Raw genomic sequence first — 24,958 nt, 5'->3', positions numbered from 1 at the left:
TATCGTGGGTGCTTATAGACCATAAAAAGAAAAAGGGTATCTAGATATGCAAATCAAAAGTCGGGAGATTGTGTGGTCCTCGTCTCCATGTCAGTCACCATCCCTCAAGCAACCGTTTCATCATCGAGAGCACTTCCTCGACCTTGGAATTATTATACTGCCTTACAGTAGACAGGACCGTTTCGCCATCACCACCTGGCTGCCGACTGTCGCGCAATGTCCGACAACACGTCGGCCATGACACCCGGGCTTGCCATGAGCCCGTGTCCTTCACCGGGCAACACCCTTACCTCACAGCCTCCTCTCTCTTTGAGCTCCTGTCTCGCATCAGGGTCCCAGTTTGCCGCTGCTCGTCGGTTGATTTGCTCCCCTATCCATCGTACATTCTCCACCGGCACCCTCTTATCTTCGCTTCCGTGTGTGATGGTGATTTGACGCTGTATATCAACATATCTGAAACCAATGTCCCTGTGACGTTCCAGACAGACGATCAGATCCACCGCCGGATTGGAGTTGCGGGTCGCCAACGTCCAGGTACGTTCGGTCAGTAGGCTCGAATAGGCGCTCTTTCGCTCTCGTGCCGAGTGCTCTGCCGCATCCAAAGCCTGTGCAACAAAGGTCAATTCGGGATCCATGGGAGTGGCTGTTGCACTGAGGTTCAACGTTGGAGGTTCCATCTCTGCCAGCTCATCCTCGCCAACCTCGGGCAATGGAAACATGGTATTGACAGGCTTCTCCGGCTCCACCTGATCCATGTAGATCATGCTCTCTCGCCGCATGGCATCGAGTCGTTTTCGGGGCTTGCCGTTTTTCCCGCTCTCCTTTCCAGGTGATAACAACGGAGTAGAGGTCGTCCGCACATTGGAAGGCTTCAAGGATGACGGCGAGAAGAGTCCACCGTTGGCGGCCTTGAGAAAAGGTATTGGTAGAACACGCAAAAATCTCTGCGATCGAGGCAGGGCTCCGACAGGCGTCGCGTCGGGCGAGCTGTCTTTGAGGCCAAACGTATCAAATTGGGAAGCCGGTATCCAAGGGGCGAGGAGCTGGACCTTGCCGACGATGCAGTGCGGCAGGGTGAGGGCAGTCGCAAGTGCATATATAGCGCCTGCAGAATGCGCAAGGAGACTGAATCTTGTTATGCGAAGATGTTGAGTCACAGCCAATACATCGTCTGGCCAGCTCAATGGTCCGACGCGCTCCCGTTCCGGGTAAGGTTCGCTCTCGCCAACGCCAGGTCTGTCGAGAGTGATGAGTCGCAGACCGAGTGTGGCGGCCAAGTCATCATAGAACGCCGTGACAAAGCGGGTGAGACCCATGCCAACACATACAATAACCGCGGCGCCGGCCGGATCGCCGACCTCTGAAAATGTTATGATACGGCCGTCCTGGTGAGACCTGACCTTCTGGCTCAGACGCGGAGCACCAAGATAATTTTCGACAGAGTCAGTCACGCTCTTCCGACGCTCCTGGAGCACTTCCTCGAACACGCCGAAATCGCGAGCGTCGCTCATTGATTTGCGTCGGCTTTTGCTGCCGTTGTCGGCGAGGGTGGATACAACGGAGCGCGAACTGCGCTCCAGACTGGTACTGTTACTCCTGCTCAGACGAGAGCGAGACGAATGTGATGTGCTGGGTGGAGTGGATTCCGAGGCTTTGGATTGAGATCCATCCGGCAATCGTGGTCTTGCTAGTGGCCGAGTCTTCGGTCCGTCATGTTTGCGCTGATCACGGATGGTGGGCGAGATTGAGGGCTCAAGAATGCGTCGAGATGATGGTTCAGCATCTACCGAATCCGATGTTCGCGCGGAGATTAGTTGTGCGGTGGATCTGTCAAAAGATGGCCCCTGGATAACGTCCGAGCTTGCGCTATCGTTCCCATAGTCCAGAGAGCGGTTCCCAGACAAATTGGTCCGCGAATGGTCCTGAGATGCAAAAGGACTGTTTAGCCCGAGGACTTTATGGGCCTTTAGTATGCCCGTCTCTCTACGAGAAAGTTTACTAGCAGAAGTTCCTTGAGCTGACTTTGGACGATCTGAGCGATTACCCGTGGAACGGGTAGACTTTGCGTCCGTGCGTCGATCTGGAAGCGTTATGCTTTCGTCACGACTATGGGGTTGTTCAGCTGTGGTCTGTTCTCGTCTCAGCCTGTCCTCCCTCCTCTGCTTTAGCTCTCTGATACGCCTGACGGTCGTGTCCTCGTCGTCCAGACCCTCGAACATGGGTCGACTGGGGGTGTTATCCACAGATTTGGACGTCCCCCCAGAAGTAAGCCCCCTCTGTGGGGTTGATGTAATATGCTTGCTGTGGTCTGGGCGCTTTGACTTTGTTTTGCCATGTCGTGGAGGCGTTGTTGTATGGTTCAGCGATGAGACACGAAGAGGTATCGCGTCTGTTATAGGGTTTTTCTTGGTCGACTTTGAAGATTCTCCTGTGACATTGCTCAAAGTCGTATCGTAATATTCATGCTCATCCTCCTCCTGCTCTAACACATTTTTCGACGATGTGGCAGGCACAAGGTCTGGGCGATGCGACTTTTCCATAGGGCTCGTATTCCCTGATTTTGGCACTTGGGGAGATGCTGGTTGAGTAGCCTTTTTCTTGGGAGGTGAGCTATCTACGACTAGGGCAGCAATGCGTTCTTCTCGAATAGTTTCTGGCCTGAGAGTGTCTCGGGATGGCTTGCGCGAAGAAGGCTTCCTCGGTGTCGCCTCTGACTTGCTTTCTATCGACACCTGGCTGAAGGAGTGTCGATGTTGCCAGCTCTCCAGACTCAGTCTGCTGTTGCTACGATAGAGCTTGGGTTTGCCCGTCTCTATACCATTGAGCGACGCTGAGCTTCTTGAGACGGGCGAGCTAGAGCGCAGATAGTCTTTCAGGCTACGTGCAGGTGACGGTGTTGTGGTATGTGGTAGTTTTCCATGTGACCGTCTCGAGGTTGGGACGATGGGAAATTCGGCGGCATCATCATTATTGTCGTCTTCGTCATCGTCCTCGTTGTCGTAATCTCCGTTTTCCGAGAAGGTGTAACCGCCATACTCTTCTTTGATCGCAGTGCTGTAGAGACTGAAGTCTACGCCGAGACTGACACTGCGTCGCAATTGATGTTTCGGCGCAAAGCCAGCTCTGCGTGATGCATAGGATGGTAGAACCCCCCGAGACGCGGACTGAGAGCTGGACAGTGGTGGAGAGGGTGCTGGACTCGTCACTTGCTCGAAGGAGGCGATGATGGAGGAAATCAGGTGCGGCCCGGAGCCTTTGTGTCTTGATGCGCGACTGGCCTTGTCCCTTTCTTTGGTTGACGCCGACTGAGAGCTCGATCGCTGTGTAACCTCTCGCTGGCTGCCAAAATGTCGCAGTTGCAAATCAGAAGCAGAGGGCGTGGCTTCCATCATGTTCGCGAGATTGCCCTCTCATCTCCTTGTAGGGAAAGTCAGATCGTATCTAGACAGGAACCTATGACAGGTCGAGGTAATCTGTCCAACCATGGAGATCGAGATGCGTTTGGGTCGGTCGGACCTTGATAGTTTAAAGATCATATATATAGAGCGCGGTTGCGACGATTACTCTGCAGCATGTAATATTGTGGACAGGATGCGAATCTACTGATAAGCACAAGTGATGTGCCTGCCCCCTAACATGTTCATAAGACCCAAGCTATAGAGTGTAATGGCGCAACAGCGCAAGGGCGATTGTGCTGTTCATAAGTTTTGCTTCGCAGGTCTTGCAGAAGGACTGGGGGTCGCAGAGGAAACCCTTTTTCACTGTATAATAAGTGATGAGGAGGGGAAAGTGGAAATGAGGCGGCGAGGTAGACGGCGCGTTTCAGGGGTGCTGACATACATGAAGATCTTCCGGCTTCCCTGCAGGCACTATACTGTGCCTTGCACTACAGGCAGAGAAGCGACGGCATAAGAACTGTTTCTCGGTAGCTTGAACATTGTCTTTGAATTACCTATCTGCCATTAGCCAATATTTTTCTTCTACCATAAATTGTTTATTTGTTTTGGCTTGCTGGGCCACATGGCTCACTTAAGGTTGGGAGTCTGCCTGAAACTTCTGAACCTTCGGCCATTTGCACGTGTACGGAGACTGTGGCTTCCCATAGATAAACCCTGCCTGCTTGGGCATTAATTATTGCTACTAATTACTACAGTATCAAGCAAAGCTGAGACCCTGACAAGCTTGCAAGGCATCATGCGGGACTAAAATCCACACATCGATGCGACATCTATGGCTATGCCGAGTTGAGCTCCTGGTTGCCCGGTTCGAGCTGCGCAAGTACGCGTTCGGACCACTCGATCGAACATGGAGCCAGATGCAGAAACACGTGAAGCGATGCTCGAGGGTCCACTTCTCCAGGTCGGTGACACAAAGGTGCTTTGGAAGCGGTGGCTAGCACGATGACGTATGGCCGATACTGCGATCTGACATTGCCAGGAATACAGGCGCAACGTGTATATGGGAAAACCTGATCGCAATATGAGGTACCTTCATAGAATAGCTTGAGGTAGGTAAAGCACTTATTAGTAGTATTTACAAGACATCTATTTGACCGAACGTTACCACTTTTGTTGAACATTCGAGACGCACCCACAGAATTGAGGTCCATAATCTTGCACAATGGCGCTGCAAACCATTCGCGACAGTATCGTCTATAATCATGGCTATTTCGAAGGCCGGACGTCGTCGGTGACAGACTTCCTGTGGTCACTATATGGCACTGCCATGTCCAAAGCCACGTCGGTTGCTTCGATCCCGCTGCCTATGTTGTCGTTCCTTGCCTTGCCCTTCTTCGGATCAACTTCCACGACGATCAACCTAGCCTTCTTCTGGCTCGTCTGGACGACATTCGTATGGAAGTATGATCCTTTGGAGGTGGAGATATACGGCACATTGGCGATACGATGCTTGTTCTTTCTGTTGCCGAGTTATCTATTTCTCGGTATCGACGCTCTGCTTCCAAGCCTTGCGACCAGCATCAAGGCCAATGGCTCCAAAAGCCTGCCACTCCAGAACATGACCAGATCCAGTCTTGCCAAAATCACTGCCGTCGCAACAGCCAACACTCTGATGGCCGTCGCTCTCCAAGGCGCTTTCGAGTATATACTAACGGAATATCTACACTTTCGCTCTGGTCTACGGGTCAGCACTTTCGTGCCTCCCCCATGGTCTATAGCCAAGGATGTCCTGCGTGCTCTTGCCATGCGCGGCTTGACTCATTACGCAATTCATCGCTATGTCCTTCATGCTTCACCTAGTAAGTCTCCGATCGCGAAATGGCATCAAGGCTGGGCTCATGCTATCCAACGGCCCTTTTCCATCGTTGCTGCGTACGACCACCCTATCTGTTACCTTCTGGCACAATGGATCCCTCTCTACTTGCCTGCTTTTCTATTTCGCTATCACGTCTTGACCTGGCACATCCTGGTGGCTCTTACAAGTCTGGAAGAACTCTTCATTTACTCAGGATATGCGGTGTTGCCGTCCAGCATCCTCTTGTCAGGAATGGCGCGCAGGACTGACGCACATTATGAGACCAACGGCAAAGGCAATTTCGGCCATTGGGGTGTGCTCGATTGGGTCTTTGGGACGACTTGTCCCGGTGGCGCAGACGTCGTGGACGATCTCAAGGACGAAGCTGAGGAGAGGAATGTTCGGGAGCGACTTGGTGATGCCAAAGACAACGCAGAGGGACTGGTCGGTGACGCCAAAGAACGATTCGGAGGAGAGTCAGACCAGGCAGGTGGGAAGGATGCGGCTAGGAATGAGGACGCTGCTGGAGGTGAAGCAGGAGGTGAAGCAGATGGCGAAGCGGCCGAAGCTGAGCCAGAGAGCCCCTCGCAAGGCGGGAAGCGAAGGAGTAAGAGGAGGGCAAGGGAGGCTTCGGCTGCGTCTTGAGTGTGTTTGAGTCCCTCTTTATCAGGCTGTTTTCTGGTTGGGAATTAAGCAGTGGCCGTCGCCGATCTCTTTGTAGGTTATACCATCTATCGTCCGTATATACACCTAGCACCTATCTTGAACCAGCTTTCATCGTTCACTATCACGATTGATTTCGTAACAGATATCTCAAATGGGCATGATATGATCCGATTTCGTATTTCACAGCATCACGAACGGCGCAAAATATCTGCTTTCGTTCTTCACAGCATCTCGAAAGGATTATGGGAAGCATGAACACCAAACCACAGCGCTTAAGTGTAGCATCACATGTACCACTACGCACACAGCCCATCTCAACTAAGCGCTGACCGCCAACTACAAGGCATGCATAACCTGCACAAAACCAGCTAGCTCTTCACGCCTGATCTCCACAGGCCGCAACCTTACAACCACAAGGTAAGTAGCCCAACCCAGCTCCTACCAGCCAGGTGTCGAGAATCAACGACCACCAATAGTCCCATTAACTGCACCCTGCGCCTGCGCACCTCCCCAGAACCGCAGCAGGAGATTCCCCCCAGCACCAAAAGCAGCGACGGCGCGTACCAGACCATCAACGACGCCGACGCCGTAGCCGCCCATAGCAGCGCTCTGAAGCACCGAAAAGACTGCATTGACGCCAAACACAGACTGGAACCAAACAGCCATTGAGCCTGACGAAGAAATCAGCTGCATGAGTCAAGCTTTCACTCCCGACTGCTCTCTGCCTCGATAATATCGAGGACACAGTATAGTGTCGATGGTGAGACATACCGCCTGAAGGGCCCGACCGCGCGAAGCCAAGAACCGTATACAAATGTCTTCCCATGAGCAGTCCAGGGAAGATCCACGTGACGGCCTCGGCGACCAGTAACGCATCCCCGAGGGAAACCCCGCTGCATCTCTCTTTCGCGAAAGTGTGTAAACTGGTCATGGTAATGTTCCCGAAGCTGTGGGTTAGTGTGTCTACCAGCTCGCGCATCGTGTTGTCGAGGGACAGAGACGGGAGGAGGGTGAGTGTGGTGGCTAGGGAGTAAGAGGTCAGGTTGCGTAGGGAGGCAGGAAATTCGGTATTGAGGGTCGTGTTCAGGATGTCAATCGTGTGTGTGCGTGCGTGCGTGCGTGTGGTAGAAGAGAGGGTGTTCTTTTCTCGTCGTCGATGGGGGATGATTACTGGCTGTTATGCTGTAGTGGATGAAGCCAACTTGGTGTGAGAAATAGCATTCAACAACTTGAGATTCAATGATATGACCTGGGGGGAAGTGCTTTGTATACTTATGTACGTTCTTACCAGCACATGTCATCAGCAAAAGGGCGCTTGAGAGTCGTTGGTTATCAACGCCTTATCAGCCCAGCTCAGCAAGCCGGGCAAGCTCAGCCTCACCCAACAAGCGCTCTGAAAACCAATCATCATGCTGTAGAGAACATCTTGGCGAAACGTGCGAGTGGCTGACTACAATTGCATTGAGGTAAGTAGAGTCTAAGGCAACGAGATCAGTCAGGGCTACACAAGGTGATGATACACCGCGCCCGAAGCATGCACTCCACTGGACCAGGAGGTGACTGTGCTAAAAGCAGCAGATTTCACTCGCGTCTCTTCTCCTTCTCGACTCCCCGCTTGACACCCTCGAGAAAAGCCTCGACGGCGTGACCGCCTCCGAGCGGCACAGTGCCTCCCTTGATAGTGCCTCCGTGCTCGAGCTCAATACCCAGTGCACCCGCAACCATAGGCAAGCCACCATCTCTCAGCGCGAACGTCAGGCTTCCCAGACTCTGGGTCAGTTGAGGACTTCGCAGGACCCTGGCCAGCAGCTCGCGTTTCTGTTCCGTGGCCATGGCTTCGATGGCGGCGCGGGCGCTCTCGGGGTGGATTTCGGCGGATGTCATGGATGCCGAGGATTCTTGGGCGAGGAGAAACAGCGAAGCAGGTAGATGCGCGCAGAGAGCGTCGATTTCCATTGGTGTTGCGGCTGAAAGCCAAGGGATGGTGGTGTTGGAGCCGAGTAGCTCCGAGAGTGTGGTGAAAGGCTGATCATACGATTGTGCGGGCGTGGATTGTTGGTTGTAGTTGCTGCTGGAGCCTTGCAGGGAACGCAGAAAGCTCTGTACGGCGGCATCTGTATCTGAAGGACTAGACGAAAAGAAAAGAAATCAGCGGAAGTGGTCCTGATGTGATGCATGACATGAATACTATTGGCCGATAACGACGCCATAAGTTTCTAGCTGCATATACATGTATTCTTCTCTGTGTTGATGTTTTGGTATTTCTCCATGATGCCTTCGTCTCTGCCAGGTCAACGCTATATGACATGTATCAAACTCGACAGCGCCTTGCGCCGACCTGGCAGGAATGCAGCAGGTGGCGACATGCACGCTATGGCACCTCCCAACGCCATTTGCAAAGCACACGAGCGACAAAACATAATAACCGCAAATTCGAGGGAAGTTGAGTGGAAAGACCTACGCTCTTCCGCCGTCTGCACCACCTTCTCGACTAGCCTGTCCTTCGACGTTCGGGTCTCCACCAGTAGCATCAGCGCCTGCACCACCAGTAGTGCTGCCTCTGCGGTTGTGATCGGGTCCGGGGACATCGTCCATGACGTGGTCGTCATCATCATCATCCTCATGATCGTTGCCTCCTGAGCCGTTCCTCAGGTTCTCGACTTCGGCCTCGACATCGACATCTTGACCAGCGAGGAGCTGATTCACAATCTCTCCTAGCCGCTTGTCACGCGCACTGAACCAACTTGACTTGCCCTCCCTGTGCTGCGACTTTGCTTGCATCCAGAAAAAGTGGCGTTGCGATGACGAGGAGAAACGCAGACAGAAGACACGGCCGTTGGTGGGCGAAACGGTGTCCTCGGAGGTGGAGCCGGAGCTGGCGGCATAGGGAGTGAAGGTGGCATCGCCTGGGAACATCAACAAGTCGATTTCGGGAGAGTCTGAGGGGGCAGAGCGAGGACGCCAGCAGAAGTGGAGTAGTTCTGGAGGGAGGAGAAGCAGGTCAGATTGGAAGTCACGATCACAGCGTGGAGTAAGGATCGATTTACCATCTTCTTCGTAGAGGTAGAGGTAGCCGGGAGTCGGGATGGGCTTGACCTTGTTGCCCTAGATGGAGGAAGACAAGTCAACACAGATTGCGCCAGGGCGTAGCAGCTTGCATGCGAAGGTACGAAACGACTTACCTGAGCCTCGCACTGGCCGGCCTTGAAGGTGATTATCGGATTCGATGCCATGATGTGGTGATCAACAAAAGCGCAGATGGATGGGTTTGTGATAAGGTGCGTGTCGTTTGGCCGTAAATGTGCAAGGATAAGTGGTGGATCTGGAGGGCGTGTGAGCTTGATCAGAGGCTCTGCAAGACGACAGAAGAAGGACGAAGTACTTTATAAGGCCAATCTCGCGGTGTGCTGATGGAATTGTTTGAGGTCATAGAAACACACGATGAAGCGGATGACGGATATGGTTATATCGAGGTTCAAACACACCAAGTGGGTGGAGATACAAAGCACAGCAGCATGAACAATGACATCGATGCTTTGGGGTCTGTGTACCGTACGGAGTACCTTGTCTTTGCCTTGGGTAACATTACTCGCCCGGGTGCTTTGCAATCCAAGGACCTTACTCAAGCTACGAGTAGTCGTCCTGCAACACTACCTACAGTAAGGTACTGAGGCTACCTACCTTAGCACTAGCAGATGCAAGCACAGAAGCACTAAACAACGCAGGCAGGATGATCGTTGTTGAACAGTATCACATGTACACTGCTTTTATCTACAGAGATTATGGATGGAAGCCTGGCTGCCTGGGGGTCCGCAATCTCGCTCAAGTCATGTCGGTCGGAACGTCGGAGCTCCATGACAGGCAAACGGCAAGGCAGAGGACGGACTCGCTAAGCGATTTCTTGGCATCACCGCGCACCTCCCGCTTGGCAAATCCACACAGCTCAGATTTCCTGTCCCTTGTCTTGTTGGCTGTGTGACTTAGGACATTCGCGACATTTTCACGACCAACGACAACCCCATTTCCGGTACGATTACATACATCACACTTCATCGACTTCAACTCGCGAACTTCCCGACTGATTAATCCAACAGAGTCCCGTCGCCAAATCCGCCAAAATGTCTTCGGAGGCCACCACCAAGAAGTTCCAGAAGGGCGAGAGGCAGGTTCCCGCTGCTGCCCAGCAGGCACAGAAGTACTACCCTGCTGAGGCCGATAGCCAGCCCAAGAAGGTACGATGCCACCGATCATCTCATGTCCGCGAAACGCCCCCCGAGTCTTGATTGAAGGTTGGAGGGAGGGAGAGTGGTGCATGGAGGAGCAAGCAGCAGCCGCAGCAGGAGCCACCCAAACCCGAGGCGAGAGCAATCAAGGAGAATCAAGGCGGAAGCGGAGAAAGAGGCACACCGGGAGTGTCTGCGCATCTTCGTATCCTTCGAGTGCTCCACCGCACTGATTCAACAAGACAGACAGGGCGTTTTGTGGCTGACCATGAGGCAAACCTGAGTGATCGCGCACTGACAACTTTTCCATCACAGGTCCGCAAGACTGTCCGTCCTTGCAAGCCCCGCGCCTCTCTCCAGCCTGGTACCGTTCTTATCCTCCTCGCCGGTCGCTTCCGCGGCAAGCGCGTTGTCCTCCTCAAGAACCTTCCCCAGGGTGTCCTCCTCGTCACCGGTCCTTTCAAGGTCAACGGTGTCCCTCTCCGCCGCGTCAACGCCCGCTACGTTATCGCCACCAGGACGAAGGTCGACATCAGCTCCGTCGACTCCGCCGTTGTCGAGAAGGTTGGCAGCGACTCTTACTTCGCCAGGGAGAAGAAGTCGGAGAAGAAGGGTGAGGAGGCTTTCTTCAAGCAGGGCGAGAAGCCTGAGGTATGGAACCACCATTTCACACACAACCGCATCGCAACCAGCGAAACTGACATGCCCCTCTCCACACAGGCCAAGAAGGTCGCCAGCGCTCGTGCTGAGGACCAGAAGTCCGTCGACAAGGCTCTTCTTGCCAGCCTCAAGAAGGAGCCTTTCCTCTTTTCATACCTCGCCGCCACCTTCTCTCTGAGAAACGGCGACAAGCCCCACGAGATGGTCTTCTAAGCGCATCGCAGTCTACAATTTGTTGCATCATGAACGGTTGATACCGTTCGGGCGAGGGTTATGGGCTTAGGCGTGGTGAGCAAAAATGATACTCGGCGCATCATAAAAAATGGATGTTCATGGGCATACTCCTCTTTCCGAGCGCTGCATTTGAAAACCCTGTATCAAGCAGCCGAAAAGATATTGTTGCTCGACAAATCAAGAATTTTAACGGTCATGGTCTGAGGCTTGATTATAGTTGCCGCAAAGACGTCTTCTTTCAATTTCACTTTCTCGCAGGTCTATCGTTGGTGCAGAACTCCTCGCTGTTCGTCCTTTGTTTTCTAGTGTTGATTGGCAAGTATTTGCTCGAATCGACAAGGCTTTGCGCCTTCCATGGGTACGTTACATGGTCTCAGTCGGGGACAATCGATCAGTCATTACAGCAGAGCTTACATGCCATTGCAGGAATCAATGACTTGCTTGCAGAGAGTACCCATATTGAACAGCCATATGTGGCCAGATCTTGCTATGTCCGTCTCATCATGCCGAAACGCCTTTCGTGAGACAAATCTGTGACTTGTGACCTGTTTGCTTCAAATTGTTCGCCACTCGGATCCACTATCAAATGGTACGCATTTATCTTCTCCTTCTCATTTCTGACGAAACACCCCTCGTTACTCTGATACCATGATGAATAAGGCCAATTGGCCGATAATCCCAGCTCTTAGATGCACTGCACCAAAAACAACGCAATCGCAGTTGCTTTGATAAAAAAGTCCCATTCTGATCTACAATCTTTGAACTTGCATACTCAATACTCGGAAGAATCACCAAGACCATAGCTGACTTTCCTTGTTCTAGTCTATTTGCTGAAACTCGGCTCATGTGACGTCAACTCTTGTTCTATCATTTCGAAGACGTGTGCTCCTCTTTCGGCAATTGCCCAACAAGCTCCCGAGTGCTCACTTTGATCCCTCCACTTGTAGTCTCTTTTCACTAATTTGCATTGCTTCTGGGAACCAGTCCGGGGCTTTGCCACTGCCCATCATATCAACGACGGCTTCTGCAGACTTGAGACAGTGCACCATCCCACTCCCGTTGAAGCATGCAGAGAGCCACACCCCCTTCATGCCCGGCACTTGACCCACGTACGGCAATCCATCTGGGCTGTAGCCCATGATGCCGGTCCATTCTCTCGTCACCCTTCCTTCATTGTGATCCTTCCCCCAACCATTACCGTAGAACCGCGGAGTGCATTCCGCCAGATACGTAGTCAAGTCCGAATTCAACGCATCATCATCTGTCCTCCCAATCTCGACCGCCATGCCCCCTTCCAGCTTCCCTATGCCGCCTCCGATGACTATCGTGCCTGCATCTGACGCAGACGAAGGCCTCGTGATCATGTAATCGAATCCAGTGTCGTAAATGAAGCTGACGGTCGTCTCCAGTCCCTCTTGCGGAAGACCCGAGCCCGGCCTCTGCGCAGTGATCTGCCCTCTCAACGGCACAATAAGTCCCTTCATCTGAGGCAGCAAATGCGCCGTGTAGCCGTTCGTAGCCACAACGACATTCCTACTCGTCACATGTCCCCTGACCGTCCGAACAACCCACACGGGGTCTTCTCCAGACGACGTGTCCTGCCGCGAAATGGAAATCGCAGGCGTAGCCGTCTGGAGATTCAAGCCCCGGGCCAAACACCGCTTCAGCAAGCCAATAGTAAAGCGATAAGCACTAATACTGCCAGCCTCATACTTGACCGCGCCCAGACTATCAGGGACCAAAACCCGCGCTCGCGTCTCCTCGGCCGAGAGAAACTCATACCTAGCCACAGGATCATCAGGCCCAAACACCTCTCGCATCCGCTCCACAGCCTCCCTGCCGCGCGCCAGATCATCCTCCGAATAAAAGACATCAACAGTATCGCACGGCAGCGAGTCACACTCAAGCGCATACTCACGGGCCAGCGCATGTGTAGCCCGAATATTCGCCAACTCGAGCCTCGCGATCTTGACGGCTTCCTCAGTGCCATAGCGTCTCTCATGGTCTCGAAACGAACGGTAAGACGCCGCTTTCGTGTGCCCGCCGTTTCGGCCCGTGGCGCCACTGCTGGCTTGCCGGGCTTCGAGCATCAGGATCGAAGGGGCTGGAGACATTCCATCGTGTGAGTAGAGCAGGTTGTGCGCGATGCACGCGCCGCTTAGTCCGCTGCCGATTATTATGTAGGCGGTGCTTGGGGGTAGATGAGGTGTTGTGCGGTGGTCGGCGATGTCTGAGGGCGGGTTCTGCCAGTATGACTCCGTGGGGTGCGCGTGAGGTAGGTTCGGGGCGAGGTGGTCTCGCTCGACTAGTGCTGATGGGTCGATATGGCCCATGGTGAGAGGTGAGGTGATGAAAGAGACTGGGTGGACTGTAGATGTGACTTCCGAGTCTTATTCAAGAATAGACCTCAAGCTATAGACCCCACAACGCGTACGATGAACACCTCAGTCGAGCCAGACTGCGAGATGTGGACTAAGGACACAATATATAGTGTCGTCTAGCACGGCACGTGTCCAACACCAAAGCCCGGGCGACAAGAACCGAACAGTGACCGGCCACGCCCAGAGTCTCTCTACAGCCTATGGCCGAGTACAATAATTACAGTAAACAGCCAAAGAGAAACGCAATAAGCGCCGTATCAAGATTGAAGTAAGAAATGGCAGGTACAATATCAGATATGGTCGTCCTGCACTAGCTCAGATACCATGAAGTAACGTACCTTAATTAGCGTCGGCCAGGCGTTATCTTTACCCACCTGGCTTCGTTCGACGTCTTCCTGTTGGTTGTTCGTATGTACAAGTAAGTCTCCATCGGGGAATCTGGTCTGCTGGACATTGCGATGATGAATGTACCTTGATTTGTAGGAACACAGTATATATGTATATGGATATAACCACATGACATTTACGTTCAATGGTCAAGTATTGGATCGAGGTGAAGCTTACTTACCTTATCCAGGCACATTATACAGCATTACAATATTGACATTGTCATTCACATCATTACAATTCGATTGTTGTGCAGACATTGTGTTTCGAAAGAATATTGTTGTTATTGGATTAAAAGCAAGAAATAAAAGGATGTACCAGTACATCAAAGGCTACCGGGACGACAACGCCCGGATCTCAGCCTGACAGAGGTCATGCAAACCTCGTCAAAATATGCCTCTACGCATAGGGGCAAAAAGACACTTCAATAGAGTACACCTCGACACCAGGGCCGCTTACACTATGTGGACACGACGAACAAGAAAAGAGCGGAATGCGGCAAGAAGGTATTCGTGTGTGCAAAAGGTCTGGTTCGGCAGAGCGAAGACTCTATTCCACGGTCTTGTCCTTCTTGTTCTTCTTCTTACCGCTTCCGGGCGCCTTTTCCTCACCTGTCTTCTTCTGGTGCACGATGAATTTGGTGTAGCATTCATCTCTGTCCCACTCGAAACCGGCCAAGTAGGGGTTCTCGCCTAGTTCGTCGTCATCCTGACATATGTTAGTCTCAAGGCAGGCAATATCAGTGTGTCGTGCAGACGGATGAGTGGGTTTGACAATGGGCAATATGACGAATCAGAAAGATCAGAAGACACGAACCTTCTTCTTGAACTGCTTGTAAATTGCTTCTAATGCGTCTTTAATCGTCACACCCTTCATGTTACGGGCAGTAACTGTGAGACCGAGAGGGAAAGCCAGGTCGATCCTCTTGATCGGAGGAACTACGAGAAGCTTCGAAAGCATCTCCTTGTCTTCCAGCTTCGAAGGTGAGGTATTTAACTTCCTATATCGAGGTCAGTCGAGCTCCATACAAAAAGACCTTGTCCACATAGGTGATGACGAATATCAAACGCAGCATCACAGGCATATATAAGCGTTCAACGGTACATAAGTACATAGGAACACATTAGTATGTTACTCACCATCCGGTTTTCTGCGTTTCTATTGCTATTTGAAGGTCCACGTTCTCTTTCTCTGTACATTGTCAGTACTGTCAGAGACACCGAACTCAAGAGAATGCGTACCAAGGTCATTGATACTAAAGACTCCTGACACCGTACTGCTAGTTCGACGATGCTTGATCTTAGAATCATGAGGGAGAGCATCGCCATGCTCAATAGCAGAATCGACCTTGGAAAGGGGGATATGGGCTTCTGTTGTCATGGTTCGGGTTTTTGCAAGTAAAGCTGGTTAGGCTTAGGTTGGCTTTGTACGGGGATTGGATGGATAGAGCAAATGGTAGGCAAAGGCTGGCTTCTTATATCAAGACAGACTTGAGGAGAAAAAGGAAAGGTAGGAGGGAGCTGAGCTCAGGGAGGGATGTAGTAGCATTTCTGATCACGTTATGGTGCGGGGTTTTTGGTCTGACGATGGTTGTATTGCCATGGTCACTGGACCTGGGTAGATAGCTTCCTTCACTCAAGCTCGAGGCCAATTGACTGGTCTGGGTAAGGTCTCTGAGGTGACTAGAGGTGTAGCTCCTTAGCTCACACCAGATCAGCCCAGAGCTCACACGACCAATAGTAACTTCCCCGGCCCTGCAGCTCCAAACTTCCCGGAGACACGAGACAATGTGGGGTAAATAACGCTAGGGCCGGGAGAGGGACGCTCCATGCGGGGGAACAAGGCGGACCCACGACTGAATGTGGGCATTCATGGAGATGAGGATATTTGGGAGTGACGCGTCCAATGATTGACCAGACTACGTTCATAGAGCGAAGAACGTTGTGGCGAAGTTGAACGTTGTGTATGGACAGGAAATGTCGTAGGCGTGTGTGACATACCTTGCTCGTTTGCGAAAGCTCCCGGCTAGTGCCGACTCACGTGCTCCCAGCATATTAAGTCGCTGCCTTACCTTGCCATACCTAGCATATCGATAATTGATTACACTTGCTAGGCTGATGCACAAGCGAATGAGAATTTCATCATATGCATTGTAAAGTGTTGGTAGGTGTCCATAGGTCCGCAATGCCCGAGAGAGTCCCCATGGAGGTTCATGCAGTAGGGAGATGTGTCGATCGTACTGGGATCCGGGATGCCGCAATTACCGTGAGGTGTGACAGGTGATTCTAGCAGAACCGCAGTTGTCCCCAGACCATGGTACGATTCGAGAGGTAGACTGCTCATCTCCAACCACCCACCCTGCCTTCGTCCCACCGTTCCTTGCGTTGCGACCTGAGGAAGGAGAGCCTTTTAGCTTCTCTCAAACGACGAAGGAAATCGGACAGCTCCCTGTCGGATGCCAAGGCAGACTCATCAAGAAAGCTTTCCTCGATGCCTCTAACTAGAGCATTTTGCTCCTGTACACTAGTGTTCAGTCGTTGATAAAGAGCCATTGGACTGAAGTTGCGTAAAGCATGTTCAGTTTCAGCGATCTTGGATCTGTGTTGCTGCTCAAGAGCGCGCAGAGCCAGTAGACGCGACTGAACTGCGGCACGCTGATGAGTTAGATTAGATTCAAGCTGCTGCAGTGATGAAGCTAAGGCAATGTTGCCTTCTAAAGCCTGCTGAAGGGGAGCACGCGAGGCAGGAATGGAAGGATGAGTGGTTTCTGGGTTATTCAGAAGCGAAGCCTGTAATGAAGGGTCTTCGATTAGTGTACGAAGGTCTTGTGTTCTGTATCAAGTCAGCTGAGGCAATGCGGACGCTGTGCCGCGAAGTAACACGGGCAGGCCTACGATAGATCTTGTACAAAGGGTGGCAACCAGCCAGGTGTAGGCAGTGAGATCTGGTAATCATCAGGTGCCGGCCGGTCTCGAGCCATAGATTGTGCAGAGGGATTGGGCTCATAACCGGGAGGTGGAGGCGGTGGAGGCGGTGGTACATTTCTTAATGGGGTCCCCATTGCGCTGTTACGCCCGGAAGCAGGCTTTGGTGGTGGCGGAGGTGGTGTCGAGGTATAGGCTGGGCCATCATACCTCGACTGGCTGTGCACATCAGCCGCACTATATTGGCCGACAGAATCTGGCATATAAGACATGTTCCTTGCCTCAAGGTTGTTGGGCAATGTTAGCCTAGAAATGTTATTCGACTCCCACAGACCCCTTCAGATTGGTAACAAATTGACAACACGACACAGCGGAGTCACTGGTAAAAGATAAGCTCACTAGTCCGGACCCGATCCAAAAGCAGAATGCTGTGGTTAGGTATTCGTGAAAGTCGTATTAATACAGTTTTCAACACATTGTTCTGCTCAGGGTATCTTAGATGTTGGCACTGGGTCTACATGACATGCGCAGCCGAACAAGTCTTGGCATCGGACTTAAAACACAAGGCTTCAGAATTGTACACACATCAATTTCCGCTTTGCACTCGTAGACCTTTACCTGTTCGTGACTACATACCTGTATCTCACACTGTATGATGGTGCGACACTTTGACGACTTACAGTAGTTACAATGTAAGCATCAGCACCACGCAGCTGACTTACGTCTCGGCCTTATGACAGCTGTCAGACGACGCCTGATCGTGTTGCCCTGTTGATCCACAGGTAAGTCAAATACTAGCACATTCTTTCCCATCCATCCTTCGTGATGAGCAGACTTGAATTCTGCAAATCCTACTTCTGCTGTTGTCTCTAGGGGCAATCTGCGGACGGTTTCCTAGGAAGCCGTATTATGAGGATTAATTCACACTACACTTGATCTGACACAATTGGACACACCGAGCCTTTATTGCACACTCACTGCACTCGTATCTATCTGAAGCTGACAATGACTTCACAGTCAAATGTGCCCCTCGAAGTCTGTTATATAGCTGGTGGTTGTTCTTCCATATAGTATTGAAGTAGCTAATGAATGACTGTAATGCCACCGCCTCGATTCATGTTTTTTGAGTGCCCAGTTCGAGACCAGTGCTCCTTCATTGAAACATGCCCGCATGGCTAGAAACTACTGCAATGGAGCACTGTTGCCCCACTCAAGAGCTGCACCTGGTCCACCGTAGCGGCCACCCACAATGGTCGCCGACTTGAGTACGCTGTTGACTTCTGACAAATCGTCCTCGCTAAGATCGATCACGACGCTGTTCTCCTTCACTCTCTCCTCGGTGGAGGAGCCAGGGATAGGAATGATCACAGTGCCTAGGAGCTTTTGCCTTGTGAGGATCCACGAGGTCGCAATTTGACCCGGAGTGCATCCTTTCTTGTCGGCAATCTTCTGAATATCTCGCACGAGCTGCATGTTCTTCTCGAAGTTCTCACCCTGAAATCTAGGCTGTGTGCGTCTGAAGTCTGCTTCCGTGAGATCATCGAAACTCTTGATCTGTCCGGTCTGTGGCAACTGTCAGCTTCGCCCTCGCCGTGTCATGCTAGCATCGAGTACTTACCAAGAAACCTCGTCCTAGAGGCGAGTAAGCAATGATTGGGATCTTGAGTTCCGCACAAGCCTCGGCAACACCGTTTTTCTGCACGAGAGATTAGTAACGTTTCTTCTATAGTATAGTTCGTAGAAAACCAACCTCAATGTCTGTTGCCCACAAACTGTACTCAACCTCAACAGCACTGATCTTGTGAACCTACTCATAGTCAGTCGGAGTTCAAGGAGTGCTGCTTGTTCATGCTTGCCTTAGCTGCTCGTCGAATTGTGTCTGCTGAGCACTCGGACAGAGATATCCCGCCAAGCTTGCCTTCTTTGATATACTCTGCAATAGCCTCTATTGTGGTTTCGATTGGTGTCTTTGGATCGACACGGGCACACTCGAAGAGGTCAAGAAACTTCTTGCCATCAAGTACATTCAAGCACTCATCAATACTGCGCCTGACGTTCTCCCTCGTTCCGCTAGAAACAATCTTAGCTCTATGATCCGGATAGGTTTCATAGCATTATAAGCGATGCTTACTTGGGAGCCATCTGGCCTCGCTCTAGACCGCCCTTTATAGACAGGACCACTTTCTCGGCATCCTCGGGGTACTTGAAGAAATACTCATAGAGCAGATGAAGACTGTTACGCTCAGGTGTGCCATATAATTCACCACCATTCCAGAAGTTCGAACCGACAGCGAGAGATGCCTTCATTGCGCGGAAGGATGTCTCCTGTGTGGGAGGACTCGCACGCCAGGTGAGACCTAAGAAACCAGGTTCAGTACATGATCCTGTACTATACATGTTGAGACGAGCTCGATCCATTTTCTTACCCATCAAGCCATAACCTAATCCATGAGTTAGTACTGGACTTTATACTATTTCATGACCTTTGCCACTCACCCAGTTCTCCAACTTCCTTTCCAACGAGCTGAGGCATATTTGATTGCTTTTGGTATGATATGACCTTAGATTGCTATGTATGATAAGATATTGTGATATACGTTGTATTCGTTTCCGAGTAGAAGAGCATGAATTTAATTCTCTTATATACCTTACCTACCTTATGTACTCGTCCTAGGTCATTGTATCATAAGGCACGAGAGTATAACATGGTCTTCTCCGGGAGTCGCTCGCCAAGACCGGAGATCTTTCAGTTTAATCACTACGTCCGTCAGGGTCTTTAAGGTATGATGCATGGAGCGCATGCGAGGCGTGCATGCCATGGATACCTAAAGTGCACTAAGAGCACCACTGTTCATCTCGAACATACTGTACAATGCTCTGCAGCACCACACCTCATCCACATTCTTTTCATATGTCCCCGCTTGCCAGGCTGATCGACAGCGTGCCCTTGATGAGCAATGGGAGTGTTAGCTATCTTCCGCTCATTACTTAACTGGACAGTGGAACGTTTGCATCAAAGGTAAATTCACATTAGAGAGCCATCTTGGGCACGCCGGACACAGAGATGAGATGCCTCTGAGCCGACAAGCCCGGGTGATTGCGGTAAATACCGCAGCCTGCTGAAAGGGCCAATTCGAGAAAAAGTCTCATGACTTTATCTACGCGATCTTGAGGATACTCATCTCTCTTCGCAAATCTGCTCTATGAGACCATGCGCATTTAAAGCAAAGAGAGAATTGTTTATGAACAATCCGCAGCCCCGCTACCAGAATCGACAAGCCTCCTTGGCCCTTATATAGGAGCTAAGGTCTGATACGACCCTCAAAACCGGGCGACTCCCCACGTCTTTGAGCACGGCAGGTATATCAGTGAGCCCTGATAGTCTCTCTTGGCCATATATCTTTCCTGCGCTATTGGTATCTGCAGACATGAAGGCTATTGTCCACAATGCATCCCAAAGCAGCAACTGGATTTCAACTTAGCGGATACGATGTGTCTGCGCCATCGAGCGTCCCTTGCATGGCCGAGTACAGTAACGCATGAGACGGGTAGGTCTCACCACATTTCCTCACAGACTATTGAAAATCCCGAGGCGCCTGTATCGAAGTTGCATTAGCGGAGAGTTTGTACCCGAGAGAGGCAGTCGAATGTGACAGTGCAATGATTGACAATTCAAGATTTGAATTATCGAGCGTTGTGTCGCAAGTATCCAGGATGATGGGACCGTCCGGAGGCGGATGGGTACCTCGGAGTAACACACGATACTACAAGGGCTTGTGTCAAGCCCACAATGCGAAGTAGCACTAGTTCCTCGAGCTCCTGACCAGTAGCATTCCGACACGCAATCGTAGTATGTACCAGATGATGGTACTTGAATGCTGTGGGTTTGTCCTCTCGATGATATCAGCGACTCAAGCGGATCTGGTAGGTATAAGAGCAGCCTCTAGAGTTCGTCCAATCATCTGGTAAGTGTCTTTCATCTCGCATATCGAGCATCTGCGCAACAGCACCTTGAATCACTTTTGCTTCACTTATCAATATGTATACTTCTCCTACCTTATACGAATCTCCCGCTTTTTACAGGGGCCCTCAAACCGACCAGTATCGGGAGTCTAGTCTGCAGCCGTACGGTCGCGAAAATGTCTTGTCTCGATCCCGAGGTCAGAAAGTCCGCATCCCAGACCTTCGACCTCTCATGAGTGGCTGGCCGATGGACATAAATCCTCATCGAGAGACCGTCAAAGCGGTTATCGCGGATATATTGGACAAGTAAGTCATCTTGGATGGCTTGTCAGTGCCCGTGATTAACGCGAAGCAGGTACAGCATGAGTGCAGCCATGACGATGAAATTGAAGAAGGCGAACCTTGATTATCTCCTGTCTGTCTGGTTCCCATATTCCAGCGAAGAGAAACTCATTGATTTGACCTATTTTTGTGGCTGGATGTTCCTGGTTGATGACGAAATCGATGCCATGTCCATGCCGAATCACTTCGATCAAGATGCCTTTGCTGCCTTATACCGCGAAACACTTGAAGTAGTGCAACAGAGCTTGAAGCTGGGAGACACGGCACATGCTGAAGACAGAAAGAGCGTCAGTCCGACTGCTGAAAGCTTCCGAAGAATCGGCAGCGCGCTCTGCCGAAGCTATTCATATGGTACACTTTGGTCGACTTCCGCCAGCTTCACTTTCGCAGCTAATGCTGTTACAGAAAAGCGAGTGATGTTCCTTGATGAAGCTCGACTGACCCTGGATGGTTATCGGAGTGAACAGCAACTCCGTCTGATAGGGACTATCCCAAGCTTCGAGGAGTATTGGGATTACCGTGAGGGCTCTAGCTGCTGCCGACAAGTAGTAGCCATGATCGAGTAAGTGTCTGACGAGGCTGCGCTGCGCGCACTTGTTGACAACATCACAGATTTGCAAACGAACTCAGGATACCAATACACATTATTGAATCTCCTGACATGCGTAGTTTGTGGAAAGAGACATGTCTTGTTCATTGGATGTAGGTCGATTCAGATATGCGCTCTACACACAGCTTGTTGACACTTATCCAGCACTAACGATATAGTATCGGCCAAGAAAGAGCTGGTGAGTTGAGTAAGACCAATGAATACGACAGCACCGTGCTGATCAACCACACGAATAGGCCGAGGGATTCGTTGAGAATCTTGTCGTGCTGTGTAGCGACCTTGCTTACAGCGCTCAAAGTGGCATGGACACCGCAATCAATCTCTTGAAAGCGTCTATTCAGCGACTCGAGCTCGCAGCCTTCAATCTGTTGTCGACTTATTGTGGTCAAACAGAGCGTCGCTCCATCTCACAGCTACTTTCTATGCTCAAAGAGATTCCTGCCGATGTCGAATATACACAAGATGATCTGTCATGCGCCATCGAGCTCTTCATCGCGAATTGCAAATGCATGTGTGTTGGAAACTTGAATTGGAGGTAAGCGAATGCGAGAATTGGGAGACTTGATCGTCATACCTACTTACACTCGCGCATTTAGTGTGGCATCGCCTAGATATGGACTGCAAGAGCTGTCACGAGACGAGGAAGGTGGTATGGAGTTCGTCATAGGGCTGTAGTGTGTATTAAGCGCGAAGGCCCAGTCTCGATCCGATACTTTTGATGTCTATTTAGTATGATGGCATGCATATTTTTTTCCATCTTCAAGCAGAGTGATTAGCAGTGCGACGAGACGAACTAGTGAGTTGCGGGCTCCACTTGACTCACAGATATTATATACACAAATATATCTCTATAAGTGTCGCAATACTTCACTAAAAATCCGCATCTCAATGGATCAGCACAGGCACTGTAAGAGGTTCCGAAAACGCCGCGGTTGAGAATTAATCGCTGCATAGCTGCTTTTGGAAGCCGGCTCCAATCAATCGAATGATACATCCACTCAGAGGTGCGCGATAACCAAGCCACGCGCAACCTGCATGGCGACTACGTGGTGCGGGGGTTATGGTCGCCTTAGTGCAGCGGCGGGCACTGGGATCATCATGCCTTGCATACCCCAATGACCAACACTTTCAATACTTTGATATGACGACCGACTGACGGATGGCATTCCCCAACACTTGCTCATCGCGACAGCCGAGACTATGTCTGGAATCGGAAAAATTGTTGGAATCATCGTGGGTTCTGTTTTCCTGTAGCTCAACATATCAAGAGAAAGAATATCATGACATGCATTGAATCACACAGCATGATCATGACTAGACTCTAATCAGGAGGACTTATTGCCCGAGGATTTACTAATGCCGATATGGTAGGCTTGCGTGGCAGCGATAATCAGCGCCTATGAAGATGGCCGCGAGGTAGTTACCAGGATAAGGGAGAGAAGACGAAACAAACAAGCCTGTCTACCACCTTCGCAAAACCTCGACATATCTCTGACTGAAGCGGCTCATGACATCGAGTCAGAGAAGGTCCGAGGAGTAACTCGACTTGGGACGAGGTTCGAAAGGGGTGATGCAGAAGCACTCTTGCAATTACGCCAGATTAGAATCGAGCTGCAGGCACAGCTGTTCGAACAGCTCGCCGCTGCGCTGCAGGATGACCAGATGATAGACTTTGGACCTGCGTTGTACGCTTCGGATCTCGGTAGAGACCAAACGGTGACGGCGTTGATGCAGCTCAGACAACGCCTTGTGATTGCTGCGCCGATCCAGATGCCCATTTCACCACCACTTCCTTATATAGAGAGGACATTTTCAATGCCGCCAATTCCATCAGCGGTGCGACAGGAGACCATTGTATCCCCTCCAGCTACACATGCACTCACCAGTCATCAGAGGGCAATCTCGATACCTACGACGACGAAAGGTAGTAGAAGAAGGACCTCGAATTCAGAAAGTGGAGTCTCTTACTTTCCGAGTTATCGCGAAGTTTTGCGATTCAAGAAAACCAAGGACGACCAGCGAATCGAAGATTCTCCCAGGGAATCACAATATGAACCTGTAGAAGGCCCATCTGTTTACTCCATACCACCAGCCTTGCGTCACAGTGACAAATCATCAATGGAGGCATCCCCGGACACATTGTCTCCTTTTCATCGAGCCCTCTACTCCGTCGAGGACCAGACCCTGATATGGGGCGACCAGACAGCAGCAACAGCATCAGCACAATGGACAAACGCGATGACGGGGTCGTCACCAGGACACGAGTTGCACATGCAACCCTCAGCCTCTAACCAACCACAATCATCAAGCGTACAAGTACCAGGCGCAGACAACGCGTACCTAGGCTTCTACAAAGGCGCCTGGAAACTACAATGCGGGGCGGAAGACGCGGTGAAGAAAAAAGTCGAGTTCAACAACGGGTGGTCGAGCAGCGAAGTGCACTATCTCGCCTGCGGCTCCAGCCGCTGCGTCTTCGCATACCGCCTACCACTAGACCAACTCGACAAGATCTGGCACTCGGGCAAAGGCATCAGTTTCCGCTGGCACTTCCTCGCCAAGTCGCATGTCGAGCAGGACAGAGTGAGCAATGAGCGGTATGCTTATCAGTGCATGTTCTGTATGTTCATGGGCCAGAAATCGGCCGTGTTTCATGGCGTCGATGTCCTCATGCAGCATGTCGCTGCTGAGCACCGTGGGAGGCTGCTGGCCCCTGAGGTGCTGCATCGTACTAGGTGTATCACTGATAGGCTTGCGGCTGACGACGAGGATTTCGACATTAATCTGAGGCCGCTGAGCAAGGGAAGCGCGCAGCCTAGAGATGTCTTTGAGCTCGAGGGTGATTCGAATCCTTGGCGGTGATGTGATTTTGGACGTTTGTTTGGTGTTTTTTTTTGCCTGAGCAGTACGAAGCGTTGAACTGTACCATCACTTGCGGGATATGGTATGTACCAGACGCGACTTTTGTGGATGAAGCAGTAAACTAAAATGGTGGTCGTACGATGGCGGGCTGAGCACCAAATCCGATCATCATCACCCTTTCACGTGAAGGGTATATGATGGTCGTATGAGTAGTATGCTGTGCGATATCTGTCATGTTCGACTTGACAAACCTCTTCAACTCTATTGATATACTTTTGACATGGTTGACTTGCCAAAGGACTAAAGCGTGAATCTCATAAACAACCAAGGTATCGTATTGCGAAGTTAGGAATATCCCAGAATAAAAAACGTATGTACCATCGTGACCGTTGGCAAACGCAGACGACGTAGCCTGCCGATAATTAAACGACATATTTGTTGGCGACAACCCTGTGC

General features: G+C 51.1%; 10 protein-coding genes across 12 annotated transcripts; 4 read left to right on the top strand and 6 right to left on the bottom strand.

The window, feature by feature from the left end:
- Window positions 1–188: 188 nt before the first annotated feature.
- On the bottom strand, window positions 189–3,392 carry AAFC00_005611 (uncharacterized protein; the record flags this gene model as incomplete). Its single annotated transcript, XM_069345423.1, has 1 exon — window positions 189–3,392. The coding sequence occupies one exon, from the start codon at window positions 3,390–3,392 to the stop codon at window positions 189–191; it is 3,204 nt and encodes a 1,067-aa protein (XP_069203250.1).
- A 1,228-nt stretch (window positions 3,393–4,620) lies between these two features.
- Window positions 4,621–5,898, top strand: AAFC00_005610 (uncharacterized protein; the record flags this gene model as incomplete). Its single annotated transcript, XM_069345422.1, has 1 exon — window positions 4,621–5,898. One exon carries the CDS (start codon window positions 4,621–4,623, stop codon window positions 5,896–5,898), a length of 1,278 nt encoding a protein of 425 aa, XP_069203249.1.
- A 480-nt stretch (window positions 5,899–6,378) lies between these two features.
- On the bottom strand, window positions 6,379–6,898 carry AAFC00_005609 (uncharacterized protein; the record flags this gene model as incomplete). 2 transcript variants are annotated; one of them, XM_069347808.1, is made up of 2 exons in its annotated part: window positions 6,379–6,590; window positions 6,691–6,898. In XM_069347808.1, the coding sequence occupies 2 exons, from the start codon at window positions 6,896–6,898 to the stop codon at window positions 6,379–6,381; spliced, it is 420 nt and encodes a 139-aa protein (XP_069203247.1). The 2 variants fall into 2 exon arrangements, with proteins under 2 accessions (XP_069203247.1, XP_069203248.1); XM_069345421.1 differs by having other exon boundaries at window positions 6,691–6,850.
- A 602-nt stretch (window positions 6,899–7,500) lies between these two features.
- Window positions 7,501–9,152, bottom strand: AAFC00_005608 (uncharacterized protein; the record flags this gene model as incomplete). Its single annotated transcript, XM_069345420.1, has 4 exons — window positions 7,501–8,047; window positions 8,381–8,900; window positions 8,967–9,024; window positions 9,102–9,152. The coding sequence occupies 4 exons, from the start codon at window positions 9,150–9,152 to the stop codon at window positions 7,501–7,503; spliced, it is 1,176 nt and encodes a 391-aa protein (XP_069203246.1).
- Window positions 9,153–10,037: 885 nt separating this feature from the next.
- Window positions 10,038–11,015, top strand: AAFC00_005607 (60S ribosomal protein eL6; the record flags this gene model as incomplete). Its single annotated transcript, XM_069345419.1, has 3 exons — window positions 10,038–10,151; window positions 10,458–10,793; window positions 10,863–11,015. 3 exons carry the CDS (start codon window positions 10,038–10,040, stop codon window positions 11,013–11,015), a joined length of 603 nt encoding a protein of 200 aa, XP_069203245.1.
- A 3,338-nt stretch (window positions 11,016–14,353) lies between these two features.
- On the bottom strand, window positions 14,354–15,184 carry AAFC00_005606 (uncharacterized protein; the record flags this gene model as incomplete). The annotated part of the gene is made up of 4 exons (XM_069345418.1): window positions 14,354–14,512; window positions 14,621–14,804; window positions 14,944–14,995; window positions 15,046–15,184. 4 exons carry the CDS (start codon window positions 15,182–15,184, stop codon window positions 14,354–14,356), a joined length of 534 nt encoding a protein of 177 aa, XP_069203244.1.
- A 959-nt stretch (window positions 15,185–16,143) lies between these two features.
- Window positions 16,144–17,000, bottom strand: AAFC00_005605 (uncharacterized protein; the record flags this gene model as incomplete). 2 transcript variants are annotated; one of them, XM_069345417.1, is made up of 2 exons in its annotated part: window positions 16,144–16,636; window positions 16,699–17,000. In XM_069345417.1, the coding sequence occupies 2 exons, from the start codon at window positions 16,998–17,000 to the stop codon at window positions 16,144–16,146; spliced, it is 795 nt and encodes a 264-aa protein (XP_069203242.1). The 2 variants fall into 2 exon arrangements, with proteins under 2 accessions (XP_069203242.1, XP_069203243.1); XM_069347807.1 differs by having other exon boundaries at window positions 16,699–16,991.
- A 910-nt stretch (window positions 17,001–17,910) lies between these two features.
- On the bottom strand, window positions 17,911–19,261 carry AAFC00_005604 (uncharacterized protein; the record flags this gene model as incomplete). Its single annotated transcript, XM_069345416.1, has 7 exons — window positions 17,911–18,291; window positions 18,347–18,424; window positions 18,479–18,535; window positions 18,585–18,798; window positions 18,860–19,085; window positions 19,155–19,169; window positions 19,225–19,261. 7 exons carry the CDS (start codon window positions 19,259–19,261, stop codon window positions 17,911–17,913), a joined length of 1,008 nt encoding a protein of 335 aa, XP_069203241.1.
- Window positions 19,262–20,767: 1,506 nt separating this feature from the next.
- AAFC00_005603 (uncharacterized protein) lies at window positions 20,768–22,318 on the top strand (the record flags this gene model as incomplete). Its single annotated transcript, XM_069345414.1, has 7 exons — window positions 20,768–20,997; window positions 21,047–21,384; window positions 21,439–21,595; window positions 21,646–21,735; window positions 21,788–21,821; window positions 21,880–22,178; window positions 22,240–22,318. The coding sequence occupies 7 exons, from the start codon at window positions 20,768–20,770 to the stop codon at window positions 22,316–22,318; spliced, it is 1,227 nt and encodes a 408-aa protein (XP_069203240.1).
- A 525-nt stretch (window positions 22,319–22,843) lies between these two features.
- AAFC00_005602 (uncharacterized protein) lies at window positions 22,844–24,502 on the top strand (the record flags this gene model as incomplete). Its single annotated transcript, XM_069345413.1, has 2 exons — window positions 22,844–22,876; window positions 23,015–24,502. 2 exons carry the CDS (start codon window positions 22,844–22,846, stop codon window positions 24,500–24,502), a joined length of 1,521 nt encoding a protein of 506 aa, XP_069203239.1.
- Window positions 24,503–24,958: the final 456 nt, after the last annotated feature.

This window comes from Neodothiora populina, assembly GCF_041146345.1.
Source record: "Neodothiora populina strain CPC 39397 chromosome Unknown canker_contig_5, whole genome shotgun sequence".
In the NCBI taxonomy this organism is placed as follows: domain Eukaryota; kingdom Fungi; phylum Ascomycota; class Dothideomycetes; order Dothideales; family Dothioraceae; genus Neodothiora; species Neodothiora populina.
This window is presented reverse-complemented; position numbering and strand designations above follow the sequence as displayed.